Consider the following 21,270-nt stretch of genomic DNA (forward strand, 5'->3'; position numbering starts at 1 on the left):
CCCTCCCCTCCCCTCCCTTCCTGTCTCCACACACACATTCATCTCTTACATTTAAGCCAGCATAGTGGTGCATGCCCATAATGCGAGCCTTGGGAGGTTGAAGCAAGAGACTCAGGAACTCAAAGCCAGCTTCAATGACAACAAATTCTTGGCCAGCTTGGGCTGCAGGAGATGACACACTCCTTTCCCTGATAAGAGATACCTTTGAACTCATGTGTGCATATGTCTATTTTAAGTATTCGTTTTCCCATTAGGTTTTGGACATAGTAAAATCAAGTATCCGCACAATTCTTCCAAGAATCTGGAGGGTCCCGGATGCTGAAGAACTGAGTTTATACCGGATTTTCAACAGGGTGTTTAATCGCCTACTTTGGAGTCATGGCCAAGGACTGTGGAGCTGTTTCTGTGACTCAGGGTAAGTTGAAGTCATTTCATTTTCTGTTACTGCAATTTTAAATGTTTTGCCATTAGTTATGCAGGCAGACAAAGGACATGGTCAAACATCTTTAATAGTAGTCTTTTAAAAGATGAACTTTTACTGCATGTAATTATAGTACTCAAATATAATTTATATCAATTAAGTTGATTTGCATAAGTCAATAGTGAGCTCTGGGTTCAATGAGAGACCTTCTTTCTAAAAATAAGATGTAGAGTAATCAAGAAAGGGAGGGACCCTCATCAAACTTCCCCCCCATGCACACATACAGAAACACTTGCAGGACATGTGCATGCACACAGAATATACATACCAGACCATGCAGAGGCACATATATACAGATATGTGCCTACACACCACACACATACTTCACACATACATATGTATACCACATATCTGCACAAACACATACATTCCCAATTAAAGAGATTTCTGGGCAGTCTTGAGTCCAGTGTTTTATTCGCTTATCAAGATCATTGCTTAAAATGTGGACATTTCTCTCATCTTTCGTCCGAGTATAAGCTTGTCTACAGATGCAGGCTGCCCACCACCATGTGCTCCAGAAAAAAACTGATTATTTTTCAAATATTAAAAATCTGTCCATTCTGCATGATTTGAGCCCTGTGTAGCATCCCAGAGTACACTATTCTCTGCTGTGAAATCTTAGCATTCTGTTTAGTGCCGAGACTCCTAGTCATGTGTGCCTTTCTCAGACCCCTTGTAAACACTAGGTGTTTTCCCTTGTCGGTCACTCACCAGTGGAAGATTACCCCAGGTTGCATTTCCATCTGAGGATAATCTTGGCTATAAGACTTCCCTCCAGAGATTTAGGTGAAATATTTGATCTGTGTTCTATAGCCACCCTCCACCCCAACTGATGGCTCTCTGGAATGCTTCTATCTGAATTCTCTTTGGTTTGGTTTGTTTGTGGATCCTTTGGCTTGGTTCTACATAGGGATTTCAGCTCCTGCCAACCATGGAAGGCTGTAAGGCAGTCTGCTATTTACATTAATGCTGGGTATTTGCCAGTGTCAACATCTAAATATATACATCTGGTGACTTTGTTGATCACAGGGTTTTATTTTATTTTATTTCCTTACTCTTTTTGATAACTTATTCTGGCTTGGTTGAGTTTCCTCATCACCTGCCGCTAACATAATACTCTGTGCACATTTTCCTGGTAGTATCTTTCTCTACAAGTTCTGACAGCAGTAGTAAGTCACACTTATTACTTACTTAGGGCTTACTAAGCATAGGACAGTTGTTCATATAGTCACCATAAAAATATCTAGAGTAGACTATTACTGTTATTTTCATTTGACAGGCAAAGAAACTAAAATGTATACAGAATACGTAAATGATCCAGGTTGCCATAGAAATTGGATGACCCTCCTTTTAAACCCAGGAAGTCTGAGTTGAGCTCTCAGTGCAGTACCTTATTGTTTGTCCCCAGACATATTTGCTGTTTGCCCGCATTTACCAAGCCTTCTTCACTTCAGTTCCCCAGCGTTCAATTGCTTAGCCAGTTATGCCTGAACAGGTGGAGGAGAAACACTTAGGAGTTCAATTTTCTACACGCTTTTCTAACGTGCTGGTGTTTTTTTATATGTTTAGCTCCGGGCTTTATGTCACAGACACAAGTGAGCTCGGTAGGCTTTCTCGATTCTGTGACGTCACATGGTGCTACTTCTGCTTGGTGGTCTTCAGTTTGGATCTTCCACAGTCTGACTGTACTTTTGATACTTTGCCCATCAGTATGTCTTCCTTTAATAGCTGATCCAGCAGCTAAGGTGAAAGAAACCTAGTCTCATTTCTTAATGAATGATTTTAATTTAAAAAAAATGTTGTTTTCTTTCTCACCTATGTGGAAAATATTAGACAAATATTTTAAATAACAATAGGGCAGCTCCATTTCTGTTTTTGTCTGTTAATAACCAAGAATAAGATTAAACAAGTAAGCCATTTTTTTTGCCTTTCTCCAGAAACATTGAAAAAAATGTGGTTTCAATAAATTTAGCTCAGGGCTTTTGTATCAAATATCCTGGTCTTTCTCTTCTTGGATGCTCATGCGTAAAAACCCCTTGGTTCCACATAGTCCCCTGGGAGGATTTTTTTAAAGATATATTTTATTTTAAAAATGGCGTGTATGTGTCTCTATGAGAGTATGCACAAGTGAGTGTAGGCATCCATAAAGCCACAAGGAGGCACTGGATACTGGGAAGGCACTGCCCTCCCATTGGCTATGTTCTTGGTAGATCTTCAGCACTCAAATCTTTCTTCTGGTGATTATCCACTTGCTTGACAGACTGTCTAGATTTTTAAACAGACAAAGCAAAACCGGTCTTTCTTCTTTCTCCACACATTTAACCATCAGTTAGGTTTTCTTCTAGGGTACAAAGGGATAAATTATTTCCCTTCTTCAGATAAATGTTTTATTAACGTTTTCATGAGGAAGAGGGTGAAGTGGTTGGATTATTGAATAATAGGCGGACTTTCTAAGTCTTGGGATTTCATTAACCCCTCTTTGTTGTGAGAAGTATTCAGGATCTTATCCCTTGTCATTATGTCACTAAAAATGTCATCTAAAGCCATCTCCTTTAATATTTCTCTGGGGATTAGGGAAAACTCAAAAGAACTATTAAATCATTTAATTTTTCTTTTAGAATTCAATGACGCTAGTGCTTTTATTCTCTTTGAATTTAGATTTAAAAAGCAGGCAAAAAGACCCTGGGATCTTTGATTGGAAAGCTCTGGTATTTTCACCTCTTCCTATCTCATTTTACCTTTGCTAGAAACAACAACAACAACAATTAAAAAAAATTGTGTCATTACTTTGACACAAGTGTAGCAAAGGAGCTTTTCATATGTACTCCTTACAGCAGGCAGTAGCTGAGGAGCACACAGTGCTGAGTGTCACGGCTTTTCTGTGTATAGGCTCTGGTAGCCTTTGGCAACAGGGCTTGGGCCTTATTCATTTTCTCTTCTCTTTTGGGGGGATTTGTATGCTGTTACTTGAATATAACTTAATAGACTAGAATGAAGTGTTTTACTAGTGATATTGAATGTTTACACAGGAAGTGTGTATAGGACATTGGTTCATACATTTGTCTTGAGAAGAGAGTGGTAGACCAGTCAAAGCTCTTCTTCTGTAAGCAGGAGCCAGCAAACACAGCAAACTGGATAGCCATGCTGAGTTGGTAGCATCAATGGCCTTAGAGACAAACCTCACATGATATGTAAAAGTTGTATCAAATTGAAATAAAGAAACCCCTTTATCTTTCTTCCATCTTCTTTCTTCCTCTCGCCCCTCTAAATTCCAAGGTCAGTAAAGAAAAATAACCTTGATGTGAGAGACCTGGTACAGATCTAACCAGATGTTTCAAAGTATAAAGAAAACTCCTGTTCCGCGTGGAGGGTAATGAAAAAGATAGATGCTCGTAGACATGTCAGAATCCCACCAAAGAGGGCTAGATGGGCAGTCGAAACGTAGGGTGTTTTTTTTTTTTCCTTCTTTTTTTTTTTATTGAGAATAAGAAAAAAAAGTTTCCGCCTCCTCCCAGCCTCCCATTTCCCTCCCCCGTAGGGTGTTTTTTATGTGTATTTACAGGCATATACAGTTTTATATCTCTCAGCTCAGGCATTTAAGGTCTTTTAGATTATGCATATTAAATACAAACATAAATGGTAATTATCTTCGCCAGTGTTTTTTTTTTTTTTTTTTTTTGCTCCAATTAGGTAAGTTAACTTATATCTGTGGCTGTAATGTGTGTCTCTAACACACATATATTGTTAAATGTTTAGTAGTAAATGTTGAGTTAATTGAGCTCACATTTAATTGTTTAATTAAATCAATTGGATCAGAAATGTTTATGCCTTTGTAAGGAAGAATTATTATATTTAGACCTTAACATTTCCAAACCCAGAAGAAAATCTATTTCTTTCAATTAACTCACTTGAGCTTTAACCCTGTAAAAAAATCTGTCATTTGCTGAGGACATGCTGTCTTCTTGGACCATGTTTTTTCCTGAGAAAATAAACAGTTGTTTTTGCAGGAAAAAATGAAACAAAGAAACTTCAAGCACTTTGAAATATGTAAAGAATTTTTTTAAATTCCAAATATATAAAATAGCTACCGAAGGTTGAAAACTGAGTTTTTGGATTTTTCTTTTGAGATTTTTTCCCCCCAGGGAAAGGATTTTTCCTTAGTATTTTTTTTTCCTTTCTTTCCGAAAACCTGTTCTTTGCCCTTGAGGCTTACAAACATTGGCTTTTGTCAAAAGAGACTTGAACTTTCCTCTCAAGGGTTGAAGAGCTAACCCTCTTCCATCCACGCTAAGATATCTGATTTAAGCCATGGATGATAGCTTGGGACTTGATAACAGTGACACGGACAAACATGTATGCACCAACAGTGGGGCTTCCCAGGGAATCATGAACTGTTCCTCCTTTGGAGTGAGTTCCTTGAAAGAGGAGGGACACCCAACTTCTGTTGTGGGAGGTGAGTGCCCATGGGTTACAGAGGAAGCAGAAGGGATGATCGATACAGAGAGTATTTAGAAAGGGGTCAAACTGAGTTTCGTAGAGCAGGGCAGCCACAAATCACAATGACTTTATAATCTCTTTGTGTCTGGTATTATGCTAAATATAGAATTAAAAAAAACCCCTAAATTCCTATAATGCCTAAAATTTGAGCAGTTAACAAATTAATAAATTAATATGGAACAGCTTCATTTTTTAAAAGCAGGAATGAGTCATTTTGTTAGCTCTCCAGGTTGGGTAGCACTAATGGCCATATGTACACACACATACATATATAGGATTATACAAATCCTGTAATAATTCGATATTTCAAAAACGAAGATTGACCTCCTAATTTGTATCTGTTATAAAGCTTCCATATTCATCACATTTATGAGAGGCCAGTTCTACCTTGTTTCCCAGTTTGTTGCTGGTTGCCATTTCCAACAGTGAACCCCACAAAGTCATGTCTGTTTCCATGCCAACAGGACCTCTTGGGAGAGCATCTTCAGTAAGAGCCCGGAGGTGGTGAGTCCTCTGCAGCTCCAGTGTTGCCAGCGCCTGGTGGAGCTTTGTAAGCAGTGTCTGCTGGTGGTTTACAAATACACCAATGAAACGCGAGGGCCCATCTCAGGCATCGGCCCCGACTGGGGTAACTCCAGGTGAGTCGGACTTTCTTAGTTCCCTGTGTGTATCGTGTAGAGACATGGCATGGGACAGTTCGAAATTGAGGGTCTTTTTCAATTAGGAGCCTTTTTATGCCTGGTTAGGGGATCATCAAAAACTGAAAATGCATCCATTTCCTAATCTACAAAGCAGCTTCTAATTGCACAGCCTTTGTCTTTAAGAAACCGAAGAGCAATCACTAGCCAAAGGGGTACGTGTAATGTGATTGGAAATATGCATATTTGATGTATATATTCCTGTTGCTGGAATAAAATGAACTATTATTGGGCATTTCAACATTCATTCCTGATAACAATATGGTTGAGAAAGTGCATTTGGTTTGATTTTATTTATTCAACATGCTTCTACCAAGACGTTGGCCACACCAATCAGCAGGAGATGAATTTTTGTCAAGTTCTATCACAAAATTGAATTTCAGGTGTATCCAGTTAAAACATGTAGTTCTTCTGAAAGTAGAAACACATTAACAAGAAACAACTGTCACACTGCAAATGGACAGAATAAAAGTGTAGTCACTTTAGAATGTCACTATACGTTTGCACTTCCTATCAGAATTAAAGATGAATTGTAACTCTGGGTACCTATTACAGCTTGGTTTGGTGATAGGAAATTGGAGCCGGGATTTTACACAGGATGGGCGCTGAGCTATGCTCCCAGCCGTTTTCACTTTAGTTTTATTATACTAAAGTTGCAGTGTTACTGAGAGTAGAAGCAAGTGAGTGATGAAAATGAAGTCATAGTCAAAAAGGAGTGAGAGTCAGGGAGGAGATTTGAAAATAAAGAGTGGTTGGAATCGCTAGAGGTGGACGCAGTGAGATCATCTTTCTTCAGGGAGGGTGAGAGCACTCGAGCCCACTCTCTTCCACAGGACCCGGAATCATAGAATGGATTGGAATATTTTCCTCAGAAAGGATCAGCCCACATATTTGTCTTAGATTTTGTTTCTTGTACACTGTGTAGTATATCTAATCTGTTTTGACTATTTTGTTTTTGCAAATAGTAACCGATTGATCATAACAATTACAGAGACAAAGTTAACTGTATTTTATTATTTTATTTATTGTTTTTTTGTGGTTTTTCTTTTTTTAATTGATTTTTATTGAGCTCTACATTTTTCTCTGCTCCCCTCCCTGCCTCTCTCCTTCCCTTCAACCCCCCCCCAAGGTCCCCATGCTCCCAGTTTACTCAGGAGATCTTGTCTTTTTCTACTTCCCGTGTAGATTAGATCTATGTATGTCTCTCTTAGTGTCCTCATTGTTGTCTAAGTTTTTTGGGATTATGATTTGTGGGCTGGTTTTCTTTGCTTTATGCTTAAAAACCACTTATGAGTGGCTACATTGATACTTGTCTTTCTGTGTCTGGGTTACCTCACTCAAAATGATGTTTTCTAACTCCGTCCATTTTCCTGCAAAATTCAAGATGTCGTTATTTTTTTTCTGCTGTGTCTCCATTATGTAAATGTACCATATTTTCCTTGTCCATTCTTTAGTCGAGGGGCATTTAGATTGTTTTCAGGTTCTGGCTATAACAAACAATGCTGCTATGAACATAGTTGAGCACATGTCCTTGTGGCACGATTGAGCATCCTTTGGATATATATCCCAAAGTGGTATTACTGACTCTTGGAGGAGTGTTGTTTCTTAATTTTCTGAGAAATCGCCATATTGACATCCAAAGGGGATGTACCAGCTTGCATTCCTACCAACAATGCAGAAGTGTTCTTTTACCCCACAACCTCTCCAGCATAAGCTGTCTTCAGTGTTTTTGGCCTTGGCCTTTTTATTTATTTATTTATTTATTTATTTATTTATTTATTTATTTATTTAAATTGAAAAAGAACTTTTTTCATATAATATATTTAATCATGTTTTCATCTCTCCTAATTCCTCCCAGATCCTTCCCACATCCCTACCCACCAAAAATTTATGTTTCTTTCTCTCTCTTTAAGAAACAAACAAAACAAAACAAAATACAAATAAGAGCCAAGATACACAGATACACACACAGGAAAACAGAGAGAGAGAGAGAGAGAGAGAGAGAGAGAGAGAGAGAGAGAGAGAGAGCCAAGATCTACAGGCAAAAGACCAATAAGACAAAAAAAAATGCCCAAAGCAAAGTGAAGTAAAATAAAATAGTCAACAAAAATATCCCCAAGTTTGTTTTTTGTCCAACTACTTCTGGGCATGAGGCCTACTGTGAAATGTGGTTAATACACCCAGTGAGACCACACAGGAGAAAACTAACTTTTCCATTCCCGGTGGGTATCAATTGACGATAGCTTCTTAGTTAGGGGTGGGAGTCCATGTTCACTTCCCCCACTCAGTACTGGAATCCCATCTGGCGTGAGCCTGTCCAAGCTTTGTGAATGCTGTCACAGTCTCTGAATTCATCTGCACATCAGTCCTCCTGTAACTGGAAGACACTCATTTCCTCAGAGTCACCTGTCACCTCTGGCTCTCAACAATCTTTCTGCCTCCTCTTCTGCATATTCCCTGAGCCTTGAGGGGAAGGGGTTGGTGACAGAGAAATGACAGCATCTTCAAAAAATAGTGCTGGTCAAACTGGATACTGCATGTAGAAGAATGGAAATAGAATCATATTTATCACCTACCCTGTGCAAAACTCAACTCCAAATGCATCAAGAACCTCAGCCTAAGAGACACGCTAAACCTGATAGAGGAGAAAGTGCAGATTAGGCTTGAACTCGCTGGCACAGGAAGTGACTTTCTGAACAGGGCACTAATAGCACAAGCACTAAGATCAACAGTGAATAAATGGGACCGTATGAAGCTGGAAAGCTTCTATATGGCAGAAGGCTCTTTCAGTTTAGACAAAGCTGCAGGCTACAGAATGGTAAAAGATCTTTATCAACTGTGCATCTGATGGAGGATTAGTATCTAAATATATAAAGAACTAAAAAGGCAGAACATCAAGAAGACCAAATTTAAAAAAAAAATGGAGTACAGAACTAAGAAGCTAGTTTTCAAAACATGAAACATAAATGGGTTAGAAACACCTAGGGAAATGTTCAGCCTCCTTAAGCCATCCAGACAATGCAGATGGAAACCACTTTGGGGTTTTGTTTTAGGACAGTCAGAATGGCCACGATCAGTCAAGCTGGCTGCAGTTCACGCTGTCAAGGATGGAGAGCTGCTGATGGGAGGGCTAGCTCGTACAGCCACTGTGGAAAGCAGGGTCATGGTTCCTCAGGAATCTGGGAATAAATGTACCTTAAGATTCAGCTATACCATATATACCTTTGGGCATATACCCAAAGGGCTCGACATCCTCCCATGGAGATGGAGATACTCATTCGTTTTCATTGCTGTTTTATTCACAATAGCCAGAAATGGGGAATAGCTTAAATGTCCATCAGCTGATGGACAGGAACATGTGGTACAACTGCACCATGGAATACTATTCAGCTGTTAAGAAAAATGAAATCATTAAATTCAGAGATAAATGGATGAAGTTGGAAAAAGTTATCCCGAGTGAGGCAACCTAAACCCCCAAAGACAAATATTGTATCTTTTACTTTATATATGCATACTACCTTTTAAGCCTTGGATTTGCATGGTACCATCCAAATAACCACAGAGGTTAGGAACCTGGTAAGGGACTAGGGGAGAGGTGAGCATCTCCCCCCCAAAACTCAGGGCTTTCCATGTTCTAGGCCTGTGCTCTCATCACTGAGTTCCTGAACCCAATCTGAGGAGGAGAAACTAGGAAAATTAATTGATGTAGAGTTTCTTTTTGGGGATGATGACAGTATTCTTGGCTTGCAGGTGGCTATATAAGATTAATATGCTTAGCTTACTGAATTTTATATCCAAGAATGATAAAAAATATTTCTGTCATGAAATTCAAGACAATAAGAAAAATCCTCCAAAAGCACAGTGCTCATAGTTTGTTGATTTTATTTATCCTGCCGTCCTCAAACTTGGAAGCTGGGTTTGTCTGAAAGAGTTCAGGTGTCCTTGTCCTACTACAGAAAGATGTTGGAAGGTGAATGTCACTTACATGGTCAAGGAAAAGTCCCCTATTGGTTTTAAATGACTGATATTCTGGGCATCGTCAGAGTTAACAATAAGATAGCATATGAAAACTGTGTGCTCTGCATCTACATGGTGGGTATGTAGGCGTGCACACACCTAGCCTAATACAACGAGTGTGGCTATGGGTGTGCAGTGAGGTCAATGGAGATAGTCAGGTGCATTGCTCTCGGGTACGAGTTAGCTGTGAGTTATTGTGGTACAGGAAAAATAAGCTAGGCAAAAAGCTGTAAATTTCTTTGTATTTTGATGCTTATATAAAGTCTTCAGATAGAGTCTATAAATTCCCTTCCTTGAGACAGTCTTCCTGCCTAAAAAAAAATCAAATTGTATTATTTAACTCCAATGCAAAGAACAATTTAAAAGTAATATTTGCTGTTCAGCTCCTGGAGTCTCCCAGGAGATATTAGTGGAGACTTGGAGGCAAATAGCTATTGCATTTCTCCAGAATGCCTTGCAATACCCACAGCATTTGTTTTAGCTAAGCAGAGTGTTTTTCCAGTATAATTTCATATACTTTTTCCAGTTCATATCACACTTCTCCTTCTTCCAAGTCTAAAAGAACAGTTTCTTACTAACTACCGCTTCTATTAGAAAGTTGGGGTTTGTGGTGTCCGTACCCACTGTACTTCCTGGGTAATTTTATGCTTCATGTTCCTGAAAGTGTTATTATAATGATTGAATACAGGTTTTAAAGGGGTATTTTTGTGTGCCATGACAAGAGTCTGGAATTGTCATGACCACGGAGTTCATTCCTGAAGAGCAGCAAAGCTGTAGATTTGCACAGGCTCTGAGACCTGTCGAGTCCCTTCGCTAGCCATGTGAGCAGGGGAAAGACAGCTGCTTCATACAGCTTATTCTTCTGTAGAACGTGGCTAACAGTGATATGTACTTAGGTCATTGTTATTAGAATAAAATGTGTTGATACTTATAAAAATTAGAATAGTGCTGGCCAATAAAATGTTATTTAAAGAATTGTTTAGTATAAAATAAATCACCTAGGATCCTGTACTTTGTGATCTTATTTATTTATTTATTATTTATTTATTTATTTATTTAATTTATCTCATGTGCCAGAATGGAGCTCAAGATATTCATGAGGCTGGATATGATTTACCAATGCTCAGGAGGCTGAGGACTAGGATGGGTTCCATCTACTGAGAGACAGTAGAAAGTAGCTTTTGTGCATGTTTCCTAAGTGTCAATAGTGCCAATTTATTGGAAATTAAAAATTTTAATTGGAGGATTGTAAAGATAGCTCAGTGACTAAAATGTTTGCTCCACAAGCATGAAGACCTGAATTTAGATCTTCAGAACCCACCTAATAGCAGAAACTCAGGAGGTGTACTGGCCACCTATAATCCCAGAACCCAGGAGCTGGGGATGCTTGGGACAAGCTGGCTGGAGGTGCTGAGCTACAGGTTCCCTGAAAGACACCGTCTAAGCACATAAAAGTAGTACAAGATGGAGAGAAACAACCATTGACCATCGACCTAAGGCCTCTACAGGCATGCTCAGGCGACCACACGCATGCGTGTACACCACACATACACATGTGTGAAGTTTGATAGAAGTTGCTGTTTTTGTGTTATTCCTGATGCCTTTTCCACAGAGCTTAGACTGTCCCCACCCACTGTGGATTCGTAGGTTTTGATCAGCGCCTTATTTTATTTGCTCCTTGCCCTACATAAGAAGGGACGCTTTCCCGTGCCAAAGGTATCAGATTAATCATTAAGACTTCACCAGCACTTGACATCATAATTAATCCATATAAATTACCCTAGTTATATTAAGAAAATAATTTATATAATCTGTGATGTGAGAAATCAGTTGTTTCATTATTCATCAACCATTCTGGAGTTTTGATTTAATTTACTTTGTTGTGCGTTATTTGACTGCTCTATTAACTTAATGATCAACACAATTATTTATAGTTTGTGATATTAGGTAACAGATTTAGTAGGTATTATTATTTAGGATGAAATAATGTTTGTGGATATTATGAAAAATTCTATTTTAATCTGATGCTGTTTGCAGTTTTATTATAATGAATTCTTTTCTTTTCCTAAGATTTACTGTAAATTTAGTTTCTCATTAATATAGTAGACGTATCCCTAGGTCTCAGCATTGAAGTCATAAACTAGGCCGCTGACAGGTCTTACCTTTCACTTTGCTTCTTATGTGTTCATTCATGATGCTGCTTAGAAGATTCCAGTGGCCAAAGAAGGAAATGAATCAGTGATGCTCTCCTGTCCCTTGTTATTGGAAACTCCTCAAAGATACGTTTAACCTAACTTTGCAATACGTTGCTGTAGTTATTACTACAACACAGGCTTTATATACCATGGTTAATTTTCATTCATATTTATGGATTTTCTTGTCCATTCAGCTATAGATCTATAGATTGGACTGACCAAACTATCAAGATTTTTACAGGAAAAGAAAATATGGGTACCTAATTCCATATTTTATGTAATTCCCAGTTTTTAAAACTTGACCTTGAAAACAAACAAACAAATAAACAAACAAAAAACAAGGTCCAGTTTCTTGGCAAATTTGACCTGAATTAGAACGTAAATTTGCTTGTAGTATTTATTATCAATTGTGAATATAAAATTACATAAAATTAATGTTTTTTTTGCAGAATGTTGGCACCCTGATATATATCATATATAACATATATGTGTTATATATAATATATATTATACATATACTATCTTGTCTTTCTAAAATCTGGGGGAATCAGATATTTGGAAATACATTTGGCTTCATGATTACATCAATCTGTAACATAAACACTGAGTTATCTAAGAATACAAAGCTTCTAATTAAGAATGTTTTAGATTAACTATAGTTATATCGAATCAATGAGACATTACACAATTAGTATCTGTGTTTCTATATCATTTAAATAAACGCTGAGGTTAATGCGGCTTGCCAAATTCTTCATGAAAATAATTAGTAAAAGGCTAAAGATTTGAGATGTCAAAGTATCTGATTCTTCTATCACGTTTTAAGGAGACGTTAGTCCGGCTCTATGTGTTAGTTACAGGCACTGATAATGAATTATAAGTTTATGTGAACCAACAAACAGCACTGTGATGTTTGAGTACAATGATAATAGCATGTCATGGTATGCTAATTTCATATGTCATATATGTTCAGCTTTCTTAAGATGGAAATTTTTGTATGAACTGTATTGTTGTGATAGTCACAGTTTTCAGATAAGAAGGATAATAACTAGTTTTGTAATTCTTTCATGAATTATATTGACATTAAAGTTTTGTTGCAACAAACCAATTTTTTAACTATCTTTTTTTTTTTTTTTTTTTTTTTTTTTTTTTTTATTTGCTGCCAGGAAGTACCCAGTTCCTCATGAGATCACCACTATACAACATGAAATATAATTCGCCCGGAATGACTCGCTCCAATGTTTTGTTTACATCCCGATATGGCCATTTGTGAGACTGAATGCTGAATGGAGTATTGTCATGGGCTATACATAATAGCAATTCATTTATTTTGTCTAGTTGAACCTTGAGGAAGTGACCCTTATGTGCTGTTTTATGTATATATGTCATATAAGTGTATGGAATACATACACACATGCACTCAAGTAACATATAAATATATATTTATTTATTATATGTAAGAAGAATTAGCAGAAAACTGAATATAAGATTTAACCTTTCTGGAAATACAATAAACCATGTTAAAGTTGTTTACACAAATATGCAAATGTGTAGAATTTGCTAGGTTTACATTTAATTACTTCCTACTAGAAATGTTATTTTTGCTGCAGAGTATATAAAGCAGAATTGGTCTTGAAGATCCCCTTACAGTGTTAAATTATTTTCTAGATAACACAGCTTAGAGTTCAGAAAGCACTGAGCATATCTTATCACTGACTTCTCTCACTTCTAGCAACTGTTTTAACAGTGAAACACAAGCGACGTAGAAGCCTGGGGTTGGCTTGACGATAGGATTAGGATGAAACGGGTTTATGGTTACTGTAGCACACTGTAAAGTCCTAGAACAAAATCCTCGCCTGACTCCCCAACATTTTATCCTCCTATGTGGAGACGTAGCTACTTGTTCTAGTGTACACTTTCGGGAAAGATCTGATAAGGTCATGGTGTGATCTAAAGGGGAGACAGTCCAGTGGCTTCCGAATAAAATGTACACTTGTTTTGACTTTCCATGAGAGTCACACAAGGAGACAAGGTGTCATAGGGCTTGGCTGTGTGACTTTTGTGTCACATAGCACTCGCTTTTCTTGGAAAATATATTATGGATGGGTTTAAGTCTCTGTGTTGAGACCAATATACCTTGCAAAGTCTAATGACAGTGGTGTCTCATTTCACCTCAGAAAATAATCTGAAGGCTCTGAAGAGAAGCCTACGTGGAGCACATGTCACTACCCACTGATGTGCCATGAAGCCAGTCTTTAATCCAACTTCAGTGTGGTGTTGTCTCTCTGTCCAGGCACTGTGCACGTGTTCCCGAGCGGCATACTCCCATACTCTTCTTGTGTTGCTTTCAGTTTCCACAGACAACACAGCCATGGATTTTTTAACTCAGGAAGTATAATATTTGCTCAAACTTCCCTCCAAAGGTTTTACTCACAGATGCTAAGTATTTGCAAAACTCAAGATTGCTTTTCATATCTTAGAATATATTTCCAGTAAATGAAGAAATAACTCCATGGCGGCAGCAGTCAGAGCCCATTTGTCCCAGGTTCATTCAAAGGTGGATCGTTGGTGACCCCAGTTGTAAGGTATATGTATTTTACTTTTAAAACCACCTTTGGAGAGTATATTTTTTTACTGCAATATTCATTATTTTACACAAATTAATGGTAGCCATTTTGCTTCTTTATGGCTGCTCACCCACACACATTCCATCAGAGATTTTTCCGAGTACAACCCACATAGTTTTTTCTTGTGTTTTCAAAGGAGACTAAAGCAACCAAATGAAGAAAATGAATGTGGAACTTAGGAGTTCATATTGTGAATTATTCAATAAGGTACAGAGTAATTAAAATAAGTGATACAAATATTAGAACATTACAGAATCTTTATGGAATAATCAACAGTCAGTCCTTTTAATGGTTTATTTATAGTCATTTTTGTTTTCAATTCATATTTAAAAATCATGGAAAAATAAAAGAACATAGAAGTTATGGATATATGTTTTAAAGTAATTGGTAAATGATACCAACCCAATTTGTTGGTCATTCACTTTGTATATATTAAATCACAAATAATTATTTGATGAGATAGAGTGTATTCTTTGAAACTTCTATTTCATTCAAGAAAGGAATTTTTGTTTAAAACCAAAAAAAAAATATTGGGGCTTTGCCACAGTAGGTATTCTCACCCTAGAAACGCACATACATTAAAAACAAGTGTACATTTAAATACATAAAACTGCCAAGTATTTGGTAAGCAAACATCATTCCCTTAGCTACTCAAGCAAGGCCTTGTTCTGAGAACTAGAATTTCATTGCCTACATTTTTCTGTCTCAACTGGTTGGCTACGATGAAGTCGTGCAGAAAGACATGTGCTCATTATTTATGTGCATTACCTGGTGTGCTGTGGACTGCCGTTGTCATAGCACCATTCCCTAATGAGCAGCTATGAGAAGACATGATAATGAGCCATGGAAGTCTCAGGAGGCCATAGACGGGTTTTAGAGGTATAAAATATTCCTTAGTTTTTGTTACCAATTTCTTATGCAGATGGTTAAAACATATCTACCTAGAAGGCAGTGCGAATTTCTCTTTCACAAGAGAGAAAGAAAACTTCAGAAACTACTTGATCCCATCACGGTTTTGTTGTTGTTGTTCAGAATGGAGTTTGGTTTACTTACCAGGGTAGGGGATAGGTATAGACAGGTTGCCTTCGTGGTTCGGATCAGCTCGAGGTTGGAATGCTTCCCCAAACTGTAAGATACGAATGTTTTCCAAACTAAGTAGTAGCTTGTTTATGTTATCACCTACAAACATAATCTAAAGTCACAGTTTAGTTTTCCCTAAGTGAACCAGACATGGGGGTTTGAATCTATTAAAAAGACCCTGCTGCAATTCGTTTTACTTTGCATGAATTTTATTTTGTTTGATTTCATTTATCTTCAGCATATGCACATAAAGTTTTATATGGAGCACAGAGTGAAGCAACTCTGCTGTCTGTAAGGATTTGCCTAAATTAGATCAAATCCCCTAAAGTTTCCTTGACTTCTTATCTCTAAAGTTCAAACCAAACCCACACTCCTTTCTTTTAACTAATATTTATGCATGCACAGGAAATAAGTGTCTCCTAGACTTTGAAAAAAAATGATTATATTCAAATTTTCTCTTTAGCCTGGAAAATAGATGAGTATGGGATTATGCTGATTTGAAGCGTCAGATGTTTGAGTATAAACCCAACGCTTTCTTCTTTAACATGTCAGTGTCATTCTATGTAAACATTATCTTCAAATTGAAACATATGCAATAGCACTGTTCAAAATACCAAAAAGATAGCTGCATACATGCCATTGTTTAATCTTCTGTAAAGCACTGATTCCTTCTTAAATATATATTATTTAAAAGGTAGTAAATACCTCAAGAGTGATAGAAAAATCCCTTCCTTTCCTATTTAGCATTGCTAATTTGAATTCAGGATCTCATGTACTTGTTTTAAGCATTAACCAACAATAAAAGTATAACTGTACAATTGTGTTACTGTGACCTGGTGATTTTGGGTCATTTGATTTTCTCTTTAAAATGAGGACTTCAAGTGTAAAGGCCATGTCATCTACACACTGATTATTAGAGATTTAATTGGTTTTAGACTAACGTTGGCTTGTAAATAAATGAAAACTGTAGAAATGTATTCATAAAGAAAACTTGATTTGTCACACCGCTTTCTCTCTCTATTTTCCTTCTTCAAGTTTCCTTTGAAACTTTATCTGTGCATGGCCAAAGTAAAAAAGAAGAGAAATCTTGCCTTTTAGACATTGGTCTTCCTTGAATTCTTATAGTGGTGTGGTTTTGCCTGAGCAACAATAAAACTTCAATGAAATACTGGATCAAGTTAAGTTTGCTGAGAACTTTAGGAACAAGGTTGAGGCCTGTGTGTCTATAACACATGAAATGTGTGGATCTCAGTGATGTGAGATGCACTTTAACAGTCTTACAACAGAAATTGGCGCGTTGAAATGATACATGTTGAGGTTGCTTCTATTTTTGAGAATCTATCATGAAGTGGTATATTGGAAGAAATTTACTCAGGTAAACATTATGATACTGAGGTGTGTGCCAGCCCAGAAGAACGGTATAATGCTTTCAACTTTATCAACACCTGTGAATTAGAAAGCGCTTGCCTTGACAAACACATCACTCAACAGACTAATCAGTCTTAATTAGCAAGAAGGCTTGCCTTTGAAAAGTGGTCAGATGCTTATTTCTATCAAAGGCTAATAGCCATTCTGGTCCTTGAGTTCATATAACAACTACCCTACGTGCTACAGCATCTGAATTTTAATGGACTTGCAGAGGAGTCTGAATTTGAGGGTGAGGGAATACATTTGCTAACACAGATCATGGATCAAATTATCCCTTTGTGCTTTACTTCCTGTATATGAATGCAAATGTTGCAGAAGATGCACCTGGAATGTAAACAAAACTTGCAGTTAACATTGCCATGGCATGCTCTAGCATGTGACACCTATATGGAGAAATTACTTCAATTACTCAGATATGTTACTATAATAAAAATGTCAACACAAGAAACCAACAGTATGTCATCATTTGATTTCTCCTTTTACATAGGAACATGCACACTACATGCACACATACTGATTTCAGTAGTAGAAGAGACTGCAACCAATTAAGCAAATTGAATTAAGTATTTAATTTAGTGAACATATTTTCACAGTAAATTTTGCTGCTGTGCAGCAACTTTAGGGTGATAATGCTACCTGCTTTTAAAGAATTAGGCCAATAATATATAAATAGCTCAAGAAACTAGACATCAAGATACCAAATTATCCAATTAAAAATGGGGTACAGATCTAAACAGAGAATTCTCAACAGAAGAATCTCAAATGGCCGAAAGCCACTTAAGGAATTGCTCAACATTCTTAGGCGTCAGGGAACTACAAATCAAAATGTCTCTGAGATATCATCTTACACCAGTCAGAATAACTAAGATAAAAAACAAAGATGGTAGTTTACACTGGAGAGGATGTGGAGTAAGGGGAACACTCCTTCACTGCTGGTGGAAGTGCAAACTTGTACAACCACTTTGTAAAACAATATGGCAGTTTCTCAGAAAATTGGGAATCAACCTACCTCAAGACCCAGCAATACCACTCTTGGGCATATACCCAAAGGATGTACACCATACCACAAGGACTCAACTATGTCCATAAAAGCATTATTCATAATAACCAGAACCTAGAAACAACCTAGATGGTCCTCAACCAAAAAATGATAAAATGAGGTACGTTTACCCAATGGAGTACTACTCAGTGGTAAAAACAAAACAAAACAAAACAAAACAATGAAATCTTGACATTTGCAGGCAAATGGATGGAACTAGAAAGAAACATCTTGAGTGAGGTAACACAGACCCAGAAATACAAATATGATATGTATTCACTCATAAGTGGATATTAGACATAATAACCAGCCTATAGTCCATGTCCTCAGAGCAGTTAGGTAACAGGAGAACCCTAAGAGAGACATGCATGGCTCTCCATGGGAAAGGGAAATAGACACATTCTCCTGAAAAAATTGGGAGCATAGGGGTGGGAAGGCAGGCGGGGAGGAAGGGAGAAGGGAAGAAAGGAGGAGAACATGAAGGAAAGGGATGGCTGAAATGGTGGAAGGACAGAGAGGGAGAGCAAGGAGTGAGATATCTTGACTGAGGGAGCCATTATGGGGCTAGCAAGAAACCTGGCACTAGAAAAATTGCCAGGAATCCACAATGTTGACCCCAGCTAAGACCCTAAATAGTGGAGAGGGTAACTGAACTGGCCTTCCCCTGTAATCGGATTAATGACTACTTAATTGTCATCATAGAAACTTCATCTAGCAACTGATGGAAGATGTAGAGATTTAGCTAGCACAGGACTAAGCCCCCAGAGTTCAGTCAAAGAGAAGGAGAAGCAATAATATGATCAAAGGGATCAAGACCATGATGGGGGTACCCACAGAAACAGTTTACCTGAACTAGTGGAAGCTCACTGAACCCAGGCCGACAGCAGGGGAACCTACATAGCCCAAACTAGGCCCTCTGAGTGTGGGCGATGATTGTGCAGCTGAGGCAGTCTATGCAGCCACTGGCAGTGGGACCAGCATTTATCCCTAGTGCTTGAACTGGCCTTTTAGAACCCACTCTCTTAGGATGGATACCTTGCTTAACCTAGCTATAAAGGGAGGGCCTTGGTCCTACCTCAAAGTCTTGTGCCAGACTTTGTTGACTCACCATGGGAAGCCTTACCAACTCTGACAAGTGGATGGGGTTGGGGGAGGTGGGGGGAGCCGGAGGTGTGGAGGTAGAGGAAACTGGAATTAGTATGTAAAATGAATAAAGGCTGTTTTTAAAATAAATAAGACATCTCAAAGAAAATTAGCCCCCAAAACTAAAATTGTCAGCGTCTCCTGACTGGATGGAAGACAGAATGTTCTAGAAGTTAGTAGCAACAATTTAATCTGGTTATATAAGATATTATCTCAGGCATGAATTTCATGCTTTAGAAATTTATAGCATCATAATTTCTTAGCAATATTCAAAGCCTCAAATGGAAGCACATTTTAGCCTCGTAGCTGTTCATTGCATTGTTGACACATTTGTAACAAATTTGAACTAGTGCGGGAGAAGAAACTCAAAGTCCAAAGCAGAGTTACCAAGGAGTCTACATGGAGCTTTAGACCATAGATCTATGATCTGTGTGTAATATGTATATGTGTGTGTGAGTATGTGTATGTGTGTGTCCATGTGTGACTGTATATGTGTATGAGCTTGCCCACACTTTCATGTGCAGAGAATGGGGGAGGTGTATCCTCCTCCTTCCTTGTTCAGCATCTATTCCATGAGACAGGGTCTCTCAGTTACCCTTAACTCACCATTTTTTTAGTTCAACACCCTGGTCAGTAAGTCTGCTCCCCCACAGTGGGGGTTACAAATACACAGACCATGTTCAACTCTTGAGTGGGTGCACTAAATCTGAATTTAGATCCCCATACTTGGGCAGCAAGTGTTCCTATCCACCAAGTTTTCATCTTTCTCAGCTTCCAAAGCTGACTTTTAAAATATATTTTAAAAATTCACACTATTTTTATAAAAATATTCTATAACTTTTTTCTGAGATGAAAAAAACTGATGTCAATGTATCTAGCTTTGGTATCTGCTGGTTAAAGGAATTATCATATATCAAATTATGCACTAGCAACTTGCATATATATATATATATATAAATTCAGTTTAATTAAAGGTCTGAACATCTTTAATTGTAAAATAAAATACCCAGGAATTATTTATGACATTAGAAAACATCTTCAAAACAAAATGAACCTTAAGCCCTTTGTCAGGAAAATAATAGAATTTTAAACTAATTTGGAGAGAGTTTTTAATGGCTATTCCTTATACTTGTACAGAGGGTCATGAAAACAGTGCCCATTGTATTGGTGTAGAAACGTGGAGAAGAAAATAGTGAGTGTGTTGGTTGTGTTGGCTATGCTGTACTACTGTCTAGACTTCAGATGAACTGGGGGTGTAGCTTGGTGCTGCAGTGCTCATGTCAAATCACCAAGTCACTGTGTGCTGTCCCAGCCTGGTCATTTCATACCAGCAAGTCACAGTGTGCAGTCCTAGCTCTGCTCGCTTCACACCAGCAACTCACTGTGTATGTGGTCCCAGAACTGTTCTCTTCACACCACTATGTCACTGTGTACAGTCCCACCAGTGCAGAAACATGCAAATCCCAGGAGTCCACAAAGAAGGACTAGACTATCTATTATCTCTACCTCAATATCACCATGATAATGGGGTGCAGTACGTTTTCCAGACTAGTCTTCTAGCGAGAGGACCTTAGAAAAGAGTGAACTAAACCAGTCTGCTTGCTAATAAGCAACCAAGACACACAATAAGGCATTCCAATAAACAATGATGTCATATTTGCAGACGCAGGGAATCAGACCTGGTGCAAGAAATTTAGTAGGGCTTGTCATGAGATTTAATCATTTTTCAGAAGACCATTTAACCGAGTTTCAAGAGAGGTGGCTCGGATCCAGCAAGCATGAAATACAATAAGCTTAATGGCACACAAGTATCAGGTAAGACATTTGCAACATAATTGTGATGTGTAAAGTGTGTAAAATACTTAAGAATCCTGTCAAAATGCCATCAGAATGGATAATGACAAGATATTCAGCATCTATTAGCTCCCATGTGATAAGGCCTTTTGTCTTTAATAATATTCCAACGTTACTCCTTGGCAGCCAAGAGCTTCACAGGCTGTCTTGGTATATCTGGAAGCACTTGTTGGCCATCTGAAATAATATTCTCAAACAAAAGGCCTGCTGCTGA

At 37.9% G+C, this 21,270-nt stretch overlaps 1 protein-coding gene across 2 annotated transcripts in view; it reads left to right on the plus strand.

Annotated features, from left to right (window-relative positions):
- Nucleotides 1-17,448, plus strand: part of Ttll7 (tubulin tyrosine ligase like 7) — a 103,795-nt gene extending 86,347 nt beyond the window's left edge. For both annotated transcript variants that reach the window (XM_050160101.1, XM_050160102.1), the window contains exons 19-21: nt 255-415; nt 5,443-5,617; nt 13,039-17,448. In XM_050160101.1, coding sequence (XP_050016058.1) covers nt 255-415; nt 5,443-5,617; nt 13,039-13,158 — 456 coding nt within the window. In that variant the 3' untranslated portion in view covers nt 13,159-17,448. The remainder of the gene's footprint in view (nt 1-254; nt 416-5,442; nt 5,618-13,038) is intronic.
- The last annotated feature ends 3,822 nt before the right edge of the window (nt 17,449-21,270 follow it).

The sequence above is a fragment of the Alexandromys fortis genome, unplaced genomic scaffold (genome assembly GCF_014885135.2).
Source record: "Alexandromys fortis isolate MF-2015 unplaced genomic scaffold, M_Fortis_MF-2015_v1.1 scaffold_124, whole genome shotgun sequence".
NCBI classification, from domain to species: domain Eukaryota; kingdom Metazoa; phylum Chordata; class Mammalia; order Rodentia; family Cricetidae; genus Alexandromys; species Alexandromys fortis.